At 45.0% G+C, this 21,250-nt stretch overlaps 1 protein-coding gene across 2 annotated transcripts in view; it reads right to left on the bottom strand.

The window, feature by feature from the left end:
- Nucleotides 1-4,443: 4,443 nt before the first annotated feature.
- RPIA (ribose 5-phosphate isomerase A) overlaps nucleotides 4,444-21,250 on the bottom strand; it is a 32,247-nt gene continuing 15,440 nt past the window's right edge. The window contains exons 4-9 of one of the 2 annotated variants that reach the window (XM_042932973.1): nucleotides 17,954-18,013; nucleotides 15,593-15,657; nucleotides 14,088-14,156; nucleotides 13,215-13,356; nucleotides 10,912-11,011; nucleotides 4,444-4,767 (exon numbers count right to left, since the gene is read on the bottom strand). In XM_042932973.1, coding sequence (XP_042788907.1) covers nucleotides 4,670-4,767; nucleotides 10,912-11,011; nucleotides 13,215-13,356; nucleotides 14,088-14,156; nucleotides 15,593-15,657; nucleotides 17,954-18,013 — 534 coding nt within the window. In that variant the 3' untranslated portion in view covers nucleotides 4,444-4,669. The remainder of the gene's footprint in view (nucleotides 4,768-10,911; nucleotides 11,012-13,214; nucleotides 13,357-14,087; nucleotides 14,157-15,592; nucleotides 15,658-17,953; nucleotides 18,014-21,250) is intronic. The other variant, XM_042932974.1, reaches the window with a different exon arrangement.

Here is a 21,250-nt window from a genome sequence, read left to right as displayed (position 1 = left end):
CTCATGCGGGACTGGAGACTGGTCCAACCCGCCGCTGACAACGGCTTCTGAAATAAAATGTAGAGGAGCACAGCTCTATTTGAAACTCAGACCAGGGCACCCCCGAACCTGGGAACACCCTCAAATGTAGTTCTGTCACCAAGGAGCCATTCTGGAGTCTTACCGACACGAGGCCAAGGCCTACAGAGAGGCAGCCAGGGCTCTAGTTCCTGGAGACGGAGCTGTTTCCTCTCCCACCTTGCTGCTGAGCAGAGATACTTCTCAGTGATCTGACATAAAGGAATCAATTTCAATGCTGAATTTATCTCGTGCATCATTCTGCATAATGTATTGACCACGGAACACTGGAATTGCCTTCCCCGGGAAGGCCTTTCCCTCCCTCTCTGGATTCCAGCCCCATCCCACTGCCCACATGAACACACCCTTCACCCTTCTCAAAGCACCACTACAGATGTTTATTTGCAGAGTCAACACGGGCACATTTGAATGCTAGGCTCTGTTGGAGTGTGCTGCTGCCTTACCAGACAACCCGGTTACCAAAAAAGCAGAGGCACTGAACCTATGACAAAAACATCATCTGATTACCGGGTTAGTGGGGAGTGGAGACTGATGCAATCCTAAATCTGGCTGCCTCAGCTGCCAGGTGTGACAGGAAGTGAGCAGACTTAGGCCTTTGAGAGAGTTAGGAGGCACGGTTGTCATGGCATCAATGACGTTTGGAAGCTGGAGCCACGTCACGGGTATCTGTGGCCTGACTCCTTCATCCCAGGGTCCAGTACACAGCAAGTGCTCAATACTTGTTAATCAAAGAGAGAAGAAGAGGTGACCAGAGAATGCTCAGGCCTCCTGGATCCTGGGGTCCGCATATCCTGAGAAAGAGAAACGTAGCCCTGTACCACCAGCTCTCTCGTCAGGCCTTGGTGCTGCTACAGGCTGGCCTGGCACCCACAGCAAGGCTGTGGTGTTCTCCTGGGGAACATCAACAATTTCACTCCATCAGACACGACTGCTCTGTGACTGTGACGGACAAAGACAAAAACCAGACGACTCCATAACTACATCTCACCATAGACCAAAACTGAACGTTGTCCAAATCACAAAAAGGACCAGACGTCCCCATATTCTGGCTGAACGACTGCTGCTTCCTTATCAGTCCCAGATTTTTAGCCTCATCCTTCTCACCTTCTTGGTAAAAATGAAAATACCGAACACAGAATTTTCCTGCTTCCAATCCATTTCAATCCAATCCAATCCAATCCAATCCAATCCAATCCAATCCGGAGCAGAGCCCTGCTTCCCTGAGCCCTCCTACAAATCACCAGACCCAGGCCCAAATCCCCTAGGCCCTAACACCCTCTGACTGAGACACCCCACAGCCCTGCATGGCATGTTGACTTCCCTAATTCAATGGGTCAATAAAACCAACTCTGTCCAACCATGCGTTTCTGAAGAGTCTGGCTAAAGGGAACTAACAACCTTGGCCATAAACACCCTTTCCCAGGCGAGCCATGCTGCTGGTTGCCGCTGTGCCTACCTACCTATTCCCCAGGCCTGGAAAGGAAAAAAGGGAACAAGCATGGGGGAGGAGAAAAGTCAATGGTGGCAGATGAGGAGGACTTCTCCAAAGTGCACTTTTCCATGGCCCACCCTAGGTTGGTGCAGTGTTCTATTCCTTTCTGCCATTAAAGCTCATCCAGAGACAGAAATTAATATAATAGGATGACTCATGAACCTACACTCACACACACATACACACACACACACACACACACACACAAATAAATAAACCACTTCATTAACTTTGGTCCTTTAACAAATTACTTGTGGCTCAAGTTGCAAATGATGGTCACAAGAATTAAGGAATACAAACTATTCAGAGTCCTACAACCACCTTGAATTAGGAGTAAGGCCTGGAGCCAGTTAAGTCTGGCCTGCCTTCCAGTGTATGACCTGAACAAGTTAAACGAAACTTCAGTTTCTCACTCTGCAAATTAAGAGAATAAATACTATGAAGTTGACCTAAGGTAACAGGGCAAAGGCCCAGAATAGCACCTGGCACAAGGGGAGTGATGACAGGTAGGGGGCTGTCGCCAGTCACCTGATAACCGCTTTTCCCACCTACTCGTCCACCTCTTCCCCACTATGCTGATAATTCCCTCATATCACAGTGCCATCACGGCATTCCTCGGTCAACCTGCCAGGCTCATCCACCACGGCGGAAGCATCTAGGGTGTGAGAGGGGTCTTACTAGAAATTGGCACATGATGGGAATTTCAGAAAAAGGTTGGTAAGTGAATCAAAATTTTATGAGCTCTAGCTGAAACCAAAATTGAATAGGCTTTATTCAAATGCAAGTGATTCCCCCCCTCCCCCCCATATGCCTCCCAAAAGTGTGGCAGCTTAACTCGGTTATAACCTTTCCCAAATGCCAAACCTGCAGCTTGCCCTGTGCCCCTTGGATTCATCATGTGCCTGAAAATTTTTTCCACCCCATGTATCACCTGCAAGATCACATTTCATTACAATTTTATTGAAGAACCTTCAATCAAAATTCACCTCTAGAACAAAGTGCTATATGTGTGCCTAAAGCACGGCGGATGTTTTGTTTATTTCAAGAGAAGGAGAACCTCACAGTAACTCGCTGGAGCTGCAGTCTGGCCACAGGTGAGAACGGCCCTGAAACCCACTGAAAATGTCCACGGGATGTGGAGCATGCAGGTGGCTTTCAGACACCCAGTTTAACTTTATCTTTATCCCTGAATTTAACCCATGCCACAAGAGCTTTAAAGGATTTCAAAAACTGGTTCTATCAAGTTTTCTCAGCTAAGATCTGATGCCCATTTTGTACAAAATTCATCATCTAGTCCAGAGCAGGCTTGAAGAAAACTAAAGCACTCCTAACGATAGGTTTCCTTAGCAAGTATGAGGCAACCATTTGTAAAGAGCATCCTGGGGCACCTGGGTGGCTCAGTAGGTTGAGCCCCTGACTCTTGATTTCAGCTCAGGCCATGGCCCCAGGGTCGTAGGATTAGGCCCCGCTCGGGGCTCCATGCTGAGCGTGGAGGCTGCTTGGGACTCTCTCTCTCCCTCTGCCCGCCTCCCCAACTTGCGCTCTCTTAAAAAAAAATAAAATAAATCTAAAAAATAAATAAACAGCACCTTAAGAGCAAAGAAAAAGAGAAGGAAGTCGGCAAGGAAAAGAGCCTCTTTAATGCTGGTTCTGTTAACTTTCATTGTGCTACCTGGTTTAGCAGGAACTGAGAGGCCAGCCAGCAAGCTTGGTAGTTACAATCCAAGCTTCAGAATGGAGGGCAGGCTGAGGGAGAGGACTATTCCGAGTCTGGAGCGAGGTCGGCCCAGGGGAGCCACAGGCCGTGGGCATAAACACCTAGCAAGCTGCATTCCTCAGTCCCATCAGAATTACCACCGAGGGGATCGTGGCCTTCCCTCTCCCTGTCTGTGAGGCTTTCTGGCAGTTCACTGCTCACTGGGCACACACAGTCTGAATATTGGCGAGGAAAATAAAGAGGGAATATGGGTAACCTGCTTAATGCTTGTCAGCTTCTATGACTAATGGTCTGACTACCAGAACGCTTGGGGATAATCTGCGACTTCTGTTCAGCTGAGTTATCTTCCATTAACAAAGAAAACAGCGTTTGACAAAGGTCTATGGAATAAAGTTGACATCGAGCTCTCTCAGAAATACAGGAACTATCAATCTGGTCTTTTTGGCTCAAGATTTCTCGAGTTAATTCCACCCCTTATCAAAAACCCAATGTACGCTGGGGAGCCAAACTGATCCCGATTTTACTTCAAAATGACTGCAAACAGTAAAGACAAAGAGTCAAAGTGGCACCACACTGTTTTATTTCAACCCTCAAACAGTCCGAGGAGATGACAGCTTCTGACGCCCCATGCAAGTAATAATAAAGGAAGAGAAACAATAACAAAAAGACAAGTACTTAAAAGTATTTCACATTTCACAGCAGTGCTTTGGCAGGACTGGCAAGTATTTCTGGCCAACTGCTTCCCACAACAGGGGTCTGAAGAAACCCCCAGGTCTTAGCAAAAGAACCACATTTTCTCCCTGACGGTTTACACTCTGAGTCACTCTACACCACACTGCTCCACTCGCCAGACTTCTGTAAACCTCACCTTAAAATATGTACCTAAGTATTGTACGTGATCACAACAAAAACTAAAGACAAGACAGCGTGGTAGAAAAGTAAACTCTAATGTTTCCAGTAAGGCATCAGGGAATCACTGCTGGCTGGGCCCTTCATTTCACCAGTTTAAAGAAAAGTTTTGATTTACGTTTCTCAGCAAACCCAATATTCAGATGCTTAACCAGCAGGCTCAAGTTAAAAGTTTAAAAGACAGTTCCCTTTTTTTTTTTTTTTTGGTAAATGTTTCATATAAAACATGAAATCAAGTTCTACTTTATTAAAAAAAACAGTATTTTTAATAGTAAAAATATATAGGTTTATATTTCTCTTTTTAAAAAGACATTAAATAACAATACTTCAGAAGACTGGATTTAACCCCCCAACCCCCACCCTGCCAGCTGTCTATCTGGCACCGAGACATTAAGGCAAAGGCTCCTGGAGAGGCATGTTCACTTCAGCTGTGGGCCGGGGGCTCAAGGTGAACACAGTTCGCTCCTGCACGGTCAACAGAAAGGCTTCTCCCTCATGTTCACAGAGCCGTCCTGCATCCCGAAGTAGACTCTCTCAGCCATGTTAATGAAAAGGCCTGTGTCCACCACGCCTGCAGGATGAAGGATGAAAATAAGCATTAAGTTTCAGCTCCCCAAGGCATGAAGAGTCAAGGATAGTAGGGTCGGTAAGGGCAACTACCATTAGCAGCACTGGACAAATGACAGGTCTGAAGTCTTTCCTTCCCAGAACAATGAAGAGATTCTGATCATTTTCATTTCCTCTTACAATCCCTTTCTCCCCTGCCATCTTTGTCTACCCAAATGTGCCAACTTTTTACCTACCTCAGGGCCTCTGCTCATGCTATTGTTTGTTGAACTAGTCGTCTTTGAGCACTTCAAGGGAATGGTGCTTCTCTTGTCCTTCAGGCATCAGATGACAAGTCTTCTCTTCAGAGAGGCCTTCCATTGACTAAGTAACCTCCACTCCCACTTGTTATTTTTTTTAATTGCAGTATAGTTGACATATAATGCTAGGTTAGTTTCAGGTACACAATATAGTGACTCAACAATTCTGTACATTACACAATGCTCACCACGGTTAAGTGTAGTTTCCATCTGTCACCACATAAAGTTATTACAATATCATTGACTATATTTTCTACCCTGTATTTTTCATCCCTGTGCCTTCTTTATGTTATAACTGTTTAGACTTCTTAATCCCCTTCAGCTATTTTGCCTATTCCCCTATGCCTCGTCTCTGGCAACCATTGGTCTGTTTCTGTTTGTTTGTTTTCTGTTTGTTCATTTGTTTTATAGATCCTCCATGTAAGTGAAATATGGTATTTGTCTTTCTATGACTATTTCACTTCGTAGAATACCTCTAGGCTCATCCACATTGTTGTAAATGGCAAGATCGCTTTCTTTTTTATGGCTGAGTAACATTCTATTGCACATATACACCAAATCTTTATGCATTCATCTCTCAATGGACACTTAGGTTGCTCCCTATCTTGGCTACTGTAAATAATGCTGCAGTAAACATGGGTGCATATATCTTGCATGAGGGTTCCCTTTTCTCCACATCCTCGCCAACATTTGTGTTTTTTTAACATGTTATTTCTTATCCTTTTGATTCTAGCCATTCTGACAGGAGTAAAGCGATAGCTCTTTGTGGTTTTGATCTGCATTTCCGTGATGATGAGTGATGCTGAGCATCTTTTCATGGTGATTGTTAGCCATCTGTGTGTCTTCTTTGGGAAAATGTCTAGTCAGATCTTCTGCCCCGTTTTAATCAGAGTGCTAGTTTTTTGTGTTGAGTTGTAAGAGTTCTTTATATATTTTGGAAATTAACTCCTTACTGGATACATCATTTGCAAATATGTTCTCCCATCAAGTAAGCTGCCTTTTCATTTTGCTGATGGTTTCTTTCACTGTGCAAAAGCTTTTCATTTTGATGTAGTCCCAATAGTTTAGTTTTGCTATTCTTTCCCTTGCCTGGGGAGAAAGATCCAGAAAAAAATGTTGCTAAAGCCAATGTCCAAGAGATCACTGCCTATGTTTTCTTTTAGGAGTTTCATGGCTTCAGGCGTCCTTAACCCACTTTGAGTTTATTTTTGTGTATGGTGTAAGAAAGTGATCCAGTTTCATTCTTTTGCATGTAGCCGCACAGTTTTCCCAACACCATTTACTGAAGACACGGTTTCTCCCATTGTATATTCTTGCCTCCTTTGTCGTAGGTTAATTGACCATAGACGCGTGGGTTTATTTCTAGACTTTCTATTCTGTTCCATTGATTGATGTGTCTATTTTTGTGGCAGTATCATACCATTTTGATTACTACAGCTTTGTAGTATATAGCTTAAAATCTGGAATATCTTCAGCCTTGTTCTTTCTCAACACTGCTTTGGCTATTTACACTCCCAGTTATTTTCGATCACACTATCGGCCTTAGAAGTCTCCCCCAGAGTTCAAGAAGACATTTGCAATGCATATAGCCAACAAAAGACCCGCATCAATATGTAGACAGTTCTCCCAATCAATAAGACAGACAACCTAGTAGAAAAACGGGCAAAAGACTTAACGAGGTACGTTACAAAAGAAGCTATATAAAATGGCCAGTGGACATAAAAAATGATGCTCAAACTAATTAGTGAAAAGAGAATGCAAATATTCACCAGAATGAACATAATGAAATTTGACTGGAATGCAAAGACACTTCCACTCACTGACAGTGGGAGGAAATTGGCAAAATCATTTTGGAAAACACCTGTTAGTATATCTTCTAAAGCTGAACGTATTCATACCTAACAATCTAGCAATTCTACTCCTAGGTATATATGCAATTGTTAGGCACACACATGGTCATCAAAAGACACGTATAAGAATGTTCACAGCAGCACTTTTTCTAATAGCCTAAAACCAGAAACACACGAATGCTCATCAAGAATAGAATCTCCAGACAAACACTTTTTTTCACACACAGAAATACGATGGAATACTATTCCGTGATGCGAATTAAATGTATGCAACATTTACCAAAAATATTTACATATATACATACATGCCACAATGAATAAAACTGTTCAACTATCAGGAAAATAAAGTTTGATGAATGAGTGTGTAGGGAAAATTGTTAGAAGGGTAAATTGGTGCAATCCATGGAGGGCAATTTGGCACCATCTGACAGGAAAAGATGGAGGGAAAGAAGGAAGGGACTTTTCACTGTTTACTCTTGTAACGTTGAACAATGTAAAATAAAACGAATTTTAAAATTAAAACTTCGCAAGAAGTCCCCCAATACATAAAGAAACAAAATCATCTATCGGTGATGAAAAGCCATCAAGCAGAAGAAAAAGCTGCCGAAACCTAGAGGTCGCTGGCACGGCCCTGCACCAACCCGACTGAAGCCTCCCAAAGGAAGCAAAGTGGCCACATAAGACCCAACAATTCTGCAATACGAGGTAACAGCTTCCCCCTGAGCCAAGGGAAAGTCAAACCAGGTTCAGAAAAGGCTTCGAAGAAAGAGTAGAGAGGAAGGACAGGAGTTGGTCTGATCTCAGAGCACCTTTGCTCGGGTTACTGACCATGCCCCAGTGGCAGAAAGAGCAGAGGTGGCTCACTGTGAGCACAGGGGCAAGAACCCGTGAGCTGTGACCCTTCTATAGAGCTCTGTGCTCTGGGTGGAACCCAACGGAACAGCCAACAGAGCAAGTGAGCAGCCAAGCACCAGTCCAGCTGTCCTCTGAGTGTCCTCACTCACACACACACACACACACACACACACACACACACACACACACACACACACAGGCAAGGGCAGGGCGGTAGGGGCAGACAGGGAAACCTGCCCTCTTCCCTTCCCTGGCTTTTAGTCCAGCAGTAACAGACCAGATGAGGAAAAGGGGAGAGAATGGGAGGAGGCAACAAGCCACATCGATGCTTCTGGTGGCATCGTACTGAATAATTTAACCTCTAGCCTCTCTTTCCTCATTTTCTTTGGTTTAAGTTTCTACTAAGATTCTGAACTTCTCCAGGCTGTAGCTTCTACTTAATGAGGCAGAGGGCAAATATCGGAGAAACTTCCTCACGAACGACAGCTCCAGGTCTCAGTAAGCCAAGAAAGGTCTGAGCAGGAGCAACAGAGCTACCTAGTGGGCACTGCAAGAAATCCACCTGCAGGGGCACAATGCCCACACTAGTGAGCGGCTTCCTACACCGCCCCCTGGGTCTATCTGCATTATCATCAGGGGCAAACGCTCCCATTTTACTAACAGTGACTAGTGACCTCTACATCATCTTTTCCTCTTGCTCTCTCGGGTCATTACTTCTTCCATTAAATGAGAACACTAAGTGAGAATAAGCACAATTCAATTCATCTTTTTTGCTTAATAAACCTGCTTAAAGATAGTCAGTCTAAAACCACAGACTCCAGTAAGAATACTTAGCTCCTTATTACATGGCTTTTATTCACACCATTTTCATTCCCAAATAGCATGGATAACTTAAAATCTAGGATGTTTCCGGATGGCCAACAGGCACATGAAAAGATGTTCAACGTCGCTCCTCATCAGGGAAATACAAATCAAAACCACACTCAGATACCACCTCACGCCAGTCAGAGTGGCCAAAATGAAGAAATCAGGAGACTATAGATGCTGGAGAGGATGTGGAGAAACGGGAACCCTCTTGCACTGTTGGTGGGAATGCAAATTGGTGCAGCCGCTCTGGAAAGCAGTGTGGAGGTTCCTCAGAAAATTAAAAATAGACCTACCCTATGACCCAGCAATAGCACTGCTAGGAATTTATCCAAGGGATACAGGAGTACTGATGCATAGGGGCACCTGTACCCCAATGTTTATAGCGGCACTCTCAACAATAGCCAAATTATGGAAAGAGCCGAAATGTCCATCAACTGATGAATGGATAAAGAAATTGTGGTTTATATACACAATGGAATACTACGTGGCAATGAGAAAAAATGAAATATGGCCTTTTGTAGCAACATGGATGGAACTGGAGAGTGTGATGCTAAGTGAAATAAGCCATACAGAGAAAGACAGATACCATATGGTTTCACTCTTATGTGGATCCTGAGAAACTTAACAGAAACCCACGGGGGAAGGGAAGGAAAAAAAAAAAAGAGGTTAGAGTGGGAGAGAGCCAAAGCATAAGAGACTGTTAAAAACTGAGAACAAACTGAGGGTTGATGGGGGGTGGGAGGGAGGGCAGGGTGGGTGATGGGTATTGAGGAGGGAACCTTTTGGGATGAGCACTGGGTGTTGTATGGAAACCAATTTGACAGTAAATTTCATATATTAAAAAATAAAAAAAAAATAAAAATAAATAAATCTAGGATGTTTAATTAATGGTGACAACACTATCCTTTCTTCCTGGGGATTTATTCATTCAACAAACACTCCCTCCCTTATGTGCTAGGCACCATTTTAACTCATTTAATCCAACAATCCTATGAAGTAGGCACTAATATTAGCTTCTTTTACAGAGGAAGAAATGAGTCACAGAGACGTTAACTAACTGCACAAAGGTCACACTGCCAGAGTGAGGCTGGGTTAGGAACCTTATCCAGGCAGCCTGCTCCTGGATCTAATCCTAGCCCCTACAATCTGCTAAACTGACCTTACCTGCCCCATTAGCCAGTTCTGGCCCAAAAATATGCTATGCCATGGAATACTCCCAGTCAGAATCTTAGTCTCTCAATACCGTATGATTGGTATTTCTCACATCTGCTTCCTCCATCTGATCCCCTCGCCACGGCCTTCAATACTCCTCTGGCCTGGGGACATGACTACCTTCTACACTGCCCACCCAGCCTTACTTACCCAGGGCCCCAGATCCCTGCTACAAGCAGTAGAGGCTCTCCCACCCCAGTGTTCATGTCACAGATGCCCCTCCTCAACCTGGCACTTGAGGAAGTAAGGACTAAAGCTTCAGGGTCTAGAGGAAAACAACCCAGGGCTCCCCTCTTGGCACTGCAGCCCTTAGGCAAGTCGTTGAACCTTCCCTGATCCCTGGCCTCCTCTCTAACTATCTCAGCCAACTGGAGGGTTTGTAAACACTTCGTGCAGTGTCTAGATTACGCTAAGGCAGAGGTCAAAAGCCACCTCTCTCCCATGGAACTTTCCCACATTCTCCAAAGGAATCAACCCATGTGCACTCTAGACTCCTGGTATTTCTCCAGCAAATGTAGCACATTCTATCTTATCCGTAGGCATGGCTTCTACACAGCCACACACCGCTTTCCAAACCAGGTATACGTGAACTTTCCTTGAGAAAGAGTCATATTCTAGAAATGGGAGCACTCCCTGTAACATGCAGCACAGCACCTGGCCTGTGGTATGTAATTAATGAGTATGGGTGAATGGTGTCATTTTTCCCCACTGCTTAAGAAGAGAGCCCACAAAAAATCAGAGGCTACAGTTAAGCTTCTGGAAGGGAAGGCTCCATCTAGAGGGGGTGTGGTTATTTCAACCCCCCTCTGACACTCCATCAGCTCCAGGCCTATCCCAGTTGGAATGGGTTGTGAAATGCACAACCAACAAAGCTGCTAGGTAAGCAAGAACTATTCCTGGGGGCAGCAAAGGTGTGAAGTCAGAAACTCCAAGCATGGTACAAAGGAAATTCTTTTCAACCAAGTCTTACAAAACCCCACACCATTCGTGCCTCCTATAGCCAGAGGTGGGGGACAGTCACGAAGTGCTTGGGTGTCTATGCTCGATAAACACCACTCATGTTACCTGGGATCATTTTGATAGCTGTGTTCACTTCACTCCATTTATGCACCCGATCAAACTTCCAATCCAGGATAAAATTTCCATTATCCGTCACGACGGGACCCTAGAAGGTAATTTTCCATATTTACCAAGGATATAGATATAGGTGGGCAGGTAAGTGAAGGTGATGCCCAAATACAAGTATCTTAATGAACCCGCTCCAACCAGTACCCCCACCTCATGCTTTCTAGAAGGCAGTGCCATGAAGAAGTAATGAGCAGGAGCTCTGGAATCAGAGCTGCAGAGGCATAGAGGAGGCTCAGAAGAGCCATCAACTTCTGTGAGCCTCAGATTCCTCAACTACAAAAAGGGGATAATGATACATACTTTATAAGGCAGCTTATGTATAAACCATATGGGTAAGCATTTACCGCAATGAGGGCTCACAGTAAGGGTTCGATAATTCTCAACTATTGTTAGAATGAAAAACTACAGCAACAGACTATCAACAGGATGCAACATTCTCACCGCTTCACATTAAGCGCCGGGTAATGCAAAATAAGGCAGTGTTATCGTACCCATGGCTTCCCCAAGCAGGCGCTCCCACCAAAACAGGAAGCAGAAATGGGTTCTGGGGTCAAAAAAACCCAGGGGATGTTCTGCATAGAACTTGTTTGTGTGACTCGTCATGCATTTCTGTCCAGAGCCGCACATACGTAATCGTGGGGGGCTTAGCTGGCTTGTGTTCTGTATCTGGCCTCTGGATCAGAATTGGCCCTTCTGTTCCTGATGCCAAGAGGGATTTATAAGCCTCCCATGCCTCCTGAAGCCAGACCTGGCTGGTCCCCTGGTGGATCTGGGAGGGAAGAAGAGCAAACAAATGCCCAGGCTCCTAAGATCGTGAGATATGACAAGAGAAAAAAAAACCCAGCTTGCTCAGGACTGCACTTAGACAAACTTAATGTGTAGATCACACATGGATGGTATTTCTACTGCCCTGGTGGCAATAGTTAGTTGGAAGCCTCACCCAAGGGGAGGACGCTCTGCCCAGGACCTCAACCGGGACTCCAACCGGGCTGTTCACTGCGCTTCCCCGGCCAGAAGGCTGCATGTTGTGAGTACCTGATTTGATGTATTAACCCTTCTTTGTCCTTCTCTTCCTCTTTATGTTTACTATAATTACTTAATTCCATAAATTCCTTTTCCCTTATAATTAAATAAAACTTACCTCCATGAAAACAGAAAGCGCGGCTACCGTGAATTACTATTATTCAGAACAGGGGGTCGTTTTAGTTACTTAATCTAAAATTCCTCCACAGCTTTGGGCACTAGAAGGCATCTGGGACCACAAATGTTGACAGAACCCTACAGTCACAGGCAAGGAAACTAGGCCTCCCTGTCGATGGGAGGAAGAGGGGTGGGAGTTCCGTGAAGAGCCCCCACGAAGGCAGGAGGCTGGGGCTCTTGTCTGGAGTGACGGCAGCCACGACAGAGGACGTCCAACAGTCTCCTCCAGGCTCTTCAGCTACAAAGGGAACCACGCTCAGAGCTCTGTACAACCACTAGGAATAGGGACTGATTTTTTTGGGGGGGTGGGGGGACTGATTTTTAAAACATCACAAAAACACCAGGAAAAAAAAACATACCAATATAAAAATTCATCACAGAAGAGTCACAGAGAATTTGTTTTCTGTATCTTTCAAACTTGTTATACAGTTATGTCAATAATTACAGTTCATTTTTTGGGCTATCACTTTTGCTTGTTCGGTTATTTAAGTGTAAGAGAAAAAAAAAAGTTCTATGTAGCCCACTCTAAAAGCTGAAGAGAAACATTTTGGACTAAGTTTCTGAAGCATATTCCTAGAGAGGAGTTCATATCCCCCAAGAAACTCAACTTCTTGTCACATTTAATAACAGAATGAAGTAAGAGGATAAAAAGAAAATGACACTATGAAACCTAAAATACTTGCTGCCCGGTGTGGAGGGCTTCCCAAAGCCCATCTTTAGCCACTGTTAATCACGATGGTCCAGGCCGCAGGTACAAAGGTCAGATCACCTGAGGATCGTCAGACCCCAAAGGACAGACAGAAAGAATCACTCCCCAACTTGTACAGGGGATATGCACCGCATTAAATGTAGTCTTCTCTACACGAGTTTGAATATAGAAACTGGTAAAGCCAGTACTCTAAAAATAAACCAATAACCTGATTAAAAATAGATAAATAAAAGCTGACTACCCACGCTAGGCACAGAGGTCCTAACAGAAGCAAAAAGGACCCCACACTGAGAGCCTGAAATGCCCTTGAGAAACCTCCCTGGCCACTTACTGCCTTGTTGACGGCCATCCGAAGTTCAATCACGCCCCCAAACTTCTGGGTCACAGCTCGGCTCACTGGGACATAGGCCATTGGGATGACCTCAATGGGGATTCCCTTGTGCCACTGATCCCCAAGGTTCTTTGAATCTTTTCTGAAAAGAAAGTCAAAAAGTACAATAAATATAAATAAGCTCAATGACACAGATAAAAACCGAATTCAGACACAATGAGAGGACAAGAGAGGTCAACAGAGACAAGAACACAGGGCTTCAAATATATTAGCTATATTTTACTATTTAAAAAATGAGGTATTTGAAGTAAATATGACAAAAATGTTAAAAGTGGTTATGACTGGCTTGTGATTATTACACAGGTATTTATTACTTATATTCTTTCTACAGCTATAATATCTTGTAAGTACATACAATTTTCTTGTTAATGAACATGCTCAGCATAAGCGCCTTCTATCAGATTCCTTGAAGGAGAATCTGAGAGCCTGGTCAAAGGCGAGGCACAACACAAGTCACGTGTGAGCCCAGAGGAAGCAGGGCGTGCTGAGTCACTGCCCGTGGGCAGGGCCTGTCCTTCCTCTGAGGCTCCCTGCAAGGATCAAATGAGTAGTACATGAGGACGTGCTCCTGTCACAAGAGTGACAAGCGGTTAAGCTGTTTCCTCCTCCTTCCAACCACACGTAACACAGCAGTATCTACCTTCAGCATGAAAACAAAACAAAATCCAAGACACGGCCCTAAGTCCTAGCCATCAAGTCTCAGAAAGTCACACAGTCCTTCCAGTTCTCTATTTGCTACTCCATAAAATGGGGATGAGGCCTGGGGTCTGATCTACCTCCTCAGTGGACAGCTCAGAACACTGAACAAGGTACCTGAAGTCGGCAATCACGATGAAGCGACTGGCATAGCCAGCCACAATTTTCTCCTGGGTCAGGCAGCCTCTGGGGATGGGAAGAGGCAAATGAACACAAGGTAGGACACAAACTCAATTTGAAAACTAATGTCAGATACAACAAACCCAAATCCACTTAATGAGACACTTAATTTTCGATTCTTAAAGGAAGATCCCAACTCCATCATGCTGTGCGACGAACTGAACTGTGTCCCCCTCAAATTTCATATATTGAAGCCCTAAATCCCGATGTGTACTTGGAAGATGGGGCCCCTAAGGAAGTAATTATGGTTAAATGTGGTCATAAAGGTGGGGCCCTGGGTCTGACAGGATTAGTGTCCTTGTAAGAGACACCAGAGAGCTCACTGGTTCTCTCTCCACCCTGTGAGGGCACTATGACAAGGCAGCCAACAACATGCCAGAGTCTCCAGAACTGTCGAAAGAAGTCTGTTGTTGAAGCCACCCAGTCTATGGCATTTTGTTAAGGCAGCCCGAGCTAAGAAATGCACTATGAAAACACAAGCCTGCCTGTGTCTGGGAGAAATGGTTCCCACTCAGGCCAGGCACAATCCCATCTAAGATGCATCTGTGCTCAGGGAAAAGTCATCTGAATCTGAGCATGGCATGAATGGAAGGGTCTATAACTTGAGAAGGACGAGCTTTGAACAACCTGTCTTGTCCACTATCTGCCATTTGGGAGTGATGAAGCAGAGAGAGCACAGTGAAATATTAAACATATTCTGTGTCACCCCACAGTCTGCTTGATTATGAGAACTGGCAGAACAGGCCTTCACCTTCTTCAACTCACCATTTCCTTCCCTCCAAATCAGCACTGAAGAAACACCCAGGGGTGCCTGGGTGGCTCAGTCAGTTGAGCGTCTGACTTTGGCTAAGGTCACGATCTCAAGGTTGGTGGGTTCAAGACCCATGTTGGGCTCTCTGTCACCACAGAGCCCACTTCAGATCCTCTGTCCCCCTCTCTGCCCCTCCCCCACTAGTGCTCGCTCACGCACTCTCTCAAAATAATCTTAAAAAACAAACAATACAAAACAAAAAAACACCCAAGAAATGCTTTCCAAATGAATGAATAAATATATAACCAAGCACTCACAGAGCTTAAGAGAAGCTTTAAAACAAAGATCACACACTCCCCTGCCCACAGACCTAATAATCTAGCCCCAACAATATATTTGGCTTAATTTGTACAGTTTTTAAAATCTGAATCAGCAGAAGAATGTAGATACAGAGAATCCATTAAGATGAATAACCTCACCGAAGAGGCCCAGGTTCCTAGTCACCAGACTGCTACTCATGACTAGAAATGCCAAGCCGGCTCTACAGCCAAAGGCCATCAACTTCCTAGTACGAAGACAAGCTGGCATACATTACGGTGGCAATTTGTTTATTCTGTCCTCCAATTTGCTTTGCTTTGCTCAGGATGAACTGGCAGATACTCTTCAGCAAGAAAGTCCCCACAACACTTACCCGCCGCCCTTGATGAGATTGAGATCAGCATCTACCTCATCAGCACCATCAATTGCGAGGTCGATCTGCATTGGGGGACAAAGAAACTACTAAAAGCCTTGGGAGGTGAGGCTCTGTGCAAAGCTTGGACAAGGAATAGCTCATCCGATCTTTAGCAGCCCTATTAGCTAGTTTTAGTTGTTCCCATTAACCAGTCAAGAAACTGAGGCTCTGAGAGGTTAAGCTAGTCCACTAGGGTCACCAGGAAACAAACAGGAGGCCTGGAAACCACACTGGGTCCCGCTTTTACCCATGACATTTCACTCCCTTTTCTTATTGATGGGCTTCTCTGTGGATGAGCTAGAATTATTTGAGAGCACACAACCCCAACATGGGTGACATCACCCCCAAGTAGAAAAAAAAGATACACAGTATATCTGTGGCATTAAAATTTCATGGGGGGGGGGGCTGGGGGGCTCAGTCGGTTAAGCATCCAACTTTGACTCAGGTCATGATCCTGGGGTTCATGGGTTTGAGCCCCCATGTTGGGCTCTGTGCTGACAGCTCATAGCCTGGAGCCTGCTTCGGATTGTGTCTCCCTCTCTCTGCCTCTCCCCTGGCTCGCACTCTGTCTCTCTCTCAAAAATAAATAAAACATCTTTAAAGAAACTTAAAACTTCACTGGGGGGGGCAACAGAAAAAAGGCTGAGAAACACTGACTCAGAAGTCTCCATACTAGTGTGGCAAAAAGAAAGACAGTTTCAAGCAGACACAGAAAACCCAATGTATAGTTATAAAGCTGACACACATTGGACATGATCCACAACTGGACACTACCTGAGGCACCCCCACTGTGACCCCTCCAAAGCACCTGTCAGGGCTTGTCCACTGCCACCATTAGGAAATTCCACCACCAACCCCAAGAGCAGTCACGGGCAAAATGGGTTCATTTATCTTTTGAAATGTAAAATCAAGGAAGCTATGTACTTCTCTTCACTACTGACCTCTGCATGAACAAGGTGGGAGTGTTAAGCATGGTTATTTAAAAGACCAGTACAAAAAACCCTCAGGGTACAAATCAGTTCAAGTTGCTTGGTCTGGCACAGGTGGAGAGCGTACAGAGCTTCAGCGGCACCGTGCTCCCACCCTTTCACAGATCCTGCCCTTGGTCTGAAGAGACAGCCTGCACCGCTTCTCCCTGCCCCGCGCAGATCCGAGGGCCAGGCCACACCAGGGCGACTCTCTGGGGCCTGGAAGTCTGCAGCCTTCTTTGCAGGAGCCGCAGGCCCGCCTTCGGCCCACACCGCTCTCCTCACAGTGTGGAACGCGAATTCACACGGTGCCCTGCTCTGCCCACAGAAATCCCCCAACAAGCCCTTCCCATGGTTCCTACTAAGCCCTCGGAGGCCCACAGGTACCAGGACGACACAGGTTAGTAGACCATCGAGTCCCACTCTGCAGTTTGGTTTGCGAGCTGCCATAACCCCTCCCCACTCTCCCGATCCAACCACTTCTACTGTGCGCCAACATATTCTACTCACTCAGTCCCTGCCAGCCCAGCCAGCCTGGGCACCGTCCACGTATGCCACGGGCCGGCCTGGAGTTGCTCCCGTGGCTCCCATCTACTCCTCTCCGGAACGCCGTCTCCTGCCCTGGCCACCTCGCCTTCAAGCTCTGCTCAAACTTTACCTCTCCCCACAAAACCCTTCTAAGGAGCACTGCTCCAGAGCCAGAAGCATCCGAATTCACATTCAAGCTCTCTACCAGTTACAAAAGGCGTGGCTCTGGCAAATGGCTTGTCCTCTGTGTCTTTTTCACATCTGTAAAATGGGATAATGATGGTATGCACCCTCAAGACTACTGGAGGTTAAGTAGTTTAATATCGGCATAGCGCTTAGCACCCATACCTGGTGCACAGGCAGGGCTCAGTAAATGCTAACTGTGAGTATGCTGCTCACTCTCATCAACTCAGTCTCCTCTGTGTTTAACCACCTTTGCTGTAACATAACACCTAACTGTAATCTGTTTTCAAATGTCCGTGGCTGCCTCAGAAGATTATTTCTTACCTCCACTTAGTGGTAAGCTCCACGGGCTCTTACACTTCTGTACCAGGACCACAGGAAGCCCTGGATCCACCCAGGGTTCGTCCAGTCCCCCCTCACCACACTCATACTGAGCCCTCAGGGTTAACCACAGGGAATGTACTGGAAACTAACAACCTCTCCTCTAGTGACCTCAGCCAGATTTAACATTCAAATTCCCAGGAGAAAATCTAGCATGACTCACTGACCTTTCTCCAAGACTCAACAAGATATCGAGTCCATGAACAAGGGACAGCCTAAAAAAAGGAGACCGAAAGACAAAGCAGCCCAACTCTCTTACCTCTGGGTGTCGGTCCAGGTCACTGAGAGTTAAGCCATACTGCAAGATGAGCTGACGGGCCTATGGAGGACAAGAAAAAGCACCCACAATCATTTACTCTGAGCACGTGGCAAAGATTCTCAGCATTCTTTTGGATTTAAGTGTCAGACACGGAGTCCCAACCAAGGCTCTCTCCCAAACCCAACTGTGCCCACTAAGAGTAGGAGACACAGCTTTATGAATGGCAAAACTAAGTTAATTCATCCCGGGAGCCAGAAGAAGGCAAACAGCATACAGTGAAGATCGCCAGTGCCAGACTAAGAGTTCCTCCTCCGTGATCTGCTATTTAAGACAATGCCATGGGGGCACCCGGTGGCTGGGTTGGTCGAGCATCCAACTCTTGATTTCGGCTCAGGTCATGATCCCAGTGTCATAGGATCAAGCCCCACATGTGGCTCCACGCTGAGTGTGGACACTGCTAAGATTCTCCCTCTCCCTCCTTCCCTCCCACCCTCTCTCTCTCTCTCTCCACCCCTCTACCCCCTACCCCACTCACACTCTAAAACATAAAGAAGTTTAAAAAAAGACAATGCCATGGACTCCTAAAGCTTATGGTAATACAGTATTTAAAAAAAAAAAAAAAAAAAAAAAAAAAAACTTCCTAAAAAAGGAACTGAATGGATAGAGTGATTTCCAGGCTATAATGTTGAATAAAAATAAGCAAAAGGGGTGTCTGGGCATCTCAGTCAGTTAAGCATTTGACTCTTGATTTCAGATCAGGTCATGATCTCACACAGTTACTGCGATCAAGCCCCATGTCGGTCTCTGCGCTCAAAGCTCAGAGCCCGCTTGGGATTCTCTCTGCTCCGCACCCACTTGCATGCACATGTGTGTCTGCTCTCTCTCAAAATAAATAAACTTAAAAAAATGTTTAAAACTAAAAAATAAGCCAAAGAATATATCCACTCCGCAGAGTATATTAAAGGCAGGATGACCAGAATGACTAAGTGAAGAGCTCAGCAAATGGAGAACACCACACTGGGAAAGACCTGGGATTTACTTTATAGACGTGCCTCATAATAACCTTTCAAAGAGGCTGACCAAAAACAAGAGAGCAGTGATTACTGCTACCACATGGCCCTGAGTGGGATTTATAGCTGGAATAAATACACCTTGAATCTTCAAGTATGACCACCCAAATCCAAGTGATAAGGATCTGTATTCATGTCATTGCTTACCATAAGCAGAGGGACCAAAGGATAAAAAAAACTTTCTCCCAAAGGCATGTCTTAAAAATATTTTGTTTAAAATGAAAAGCACCTGAGATTAAGAATCAGAAGGTCTCAACTCTAATCTTAAATGAACCAGCCACATGACCCTTGACAAGTTTTCTTGGGATGGATGAAATGACCAATGTCAATCTTCAAACCCAAAATCCTAAGAGTCAAACCAAAAAGATCCTGGAATTTGCAATATATGGGCCTTGTTGGGATCCTAATCAAACAAACTATAAAAAAATATTTTTAAACAATAAGACAAATAAGGGGAAATTTAAACCCTGAACCCGTGGTTCATGGGATCGAGCCCTACACTGGGCTTTATGCTGACAGCATGGAGCCTGCTTAGGATTGTTTCTTTCCCTTTCTCTCTGCCCCTGTTCTGCCTGCACGCACACATACAACTCTCTCTCTCTCAAAAATAAACTTAAAAAAAATAGCCAAGGTAGAAGAGAATGGGGTACAGATTAAAAAAATTGGCCATGAATTGGTGATTACTAAAACTGGGTGATGGGCACATGAAAGTTCATTATGTGGTTCTTTATCCTTTTTGAGGTATGAAAATTTCCATATAAAAAGCTAAAATAAAACACTGACTGAAAGTAGCAAATTCAAAACAAAAATAACTCCATGATTCTGGGGAGCCTGGGTGGCTCAGTCGGTTAAATGTCTGACTCTTAATTTCAGCCCTGGTCAATCTCGCGGTTTGTGAGTTTGAGCCCAGCATCGATTCTTGGGATTCTCTCTCTCTCTCTCTCTCTCCCCTTCTCTGCCCCTCCCCTGATCTCTCTTGTTCTGTCTCTCAAAATAAATACATAATGAAGGGAGAAAACAACAAACATGGTATTGCAGAATTATTTCTCAGTTCCTAGATTTCTCCAAAAGTAGCGCTGAGAAACCATCCCAATTCCAGACCCTGATGCCATAAGAACAACGGGAAAATCTGGAAGGTAGCCTCTAAGATGACCATCCCACCTCTTGGTCTTCATGCCTTTGGATAATCCCTGCCCACAGAGTCCCAGGGTTGGTCTGCGGGACCAATGGCACACAGCAGAAGCGATGCAGATACTTCTGGGATTGGTTTATAAAGAATGCCGGGGAGTAGGTAAGGGTGGCATGCTCTAGCAAGATCTCTCCCTCCTCCCTCCGCCCCCTCTTTTATCACACAAGGCAGGGGAAAAGGTTGCCATGTCCTGGAGACACTAACAGAGCCTCTCCCAAACAGCCTGTGAAGAATGAAGGCCTGCAACACCCACATGACTGAGCCTGGAACCACAGCTGAGTCTTGAGATGACCGCAGCCCTGGCCAACAGCTTAACTGTAACCTCATGAGAGACCGAAGCCAGAACCGCCTAGCTAAACCACTGCGGATTCCTGACCCTTGGCAACTATGAGATAATAAATGTTTGCTGTTAAGTTGCTAAATTTGGGAGTAATTGGTTCCATAGCAACAGATATTGAATACAGATGGTGTTAGAAAAATGATACAAACTGCACAGAGTTCAATGTGATAGTCTACCATGCAAATAAAACTGTGCGATGTACTATGATTTCCTATTCATCTTATGTACTTTAGAAATACTAAACTGCATTCAGATATATAACAAAAAAACTGGGTATCAGGAAACTGGTCTACACTGGACAGTGTAACTGTTCCATAAGGATGTCTTTTTTGTCCATCTAGATTATAATCAGAGTATGAGAGAGCACATTTTACATACTCTTGCCACCCTAGAGCAGTTAGCATCATTTGAGCCAATAGTTGGGTAAATAAGCAATCATTCTGAGTTCATTCTAGGAATTACCTAGTGCAAACCCCTGTTTTAAGGAAGAAATGGATGCCCAGAGAGGTCACAGTGGTAAGTTAGGGACAGAGTGAAGACCAGAAATAGTCTCCTGCCTTCCTCTCTTACCTAGGGACTAAGAAGGGAATCAGAAGGAAAGGAAAACAGAGAGAATGGTAAAAGAACAAGAAGCAGAGAGGACAGGCCCATTTATAAACGGAATTGAAGTCATCTTATATAATAACATGCTATTAACG

This window comes from Panthera leo, chromosome A3 (assembly GCF_018350215.1).
Source record: "Panthera leo isolate Ple1 chromosome A3, P.leo_Ple1_pat1.1, whole genome shotgun sequence".
In the NCBI taxonomy this organism is placed as follows: Eukaryota; Metazoa; Chordata; class Mammalia; order Carnivora; family Felidae; genus Panthera; species Panthera leo.
This window is presented reverse-complemented; position numbering and strand designations above follow the sequence as displayed.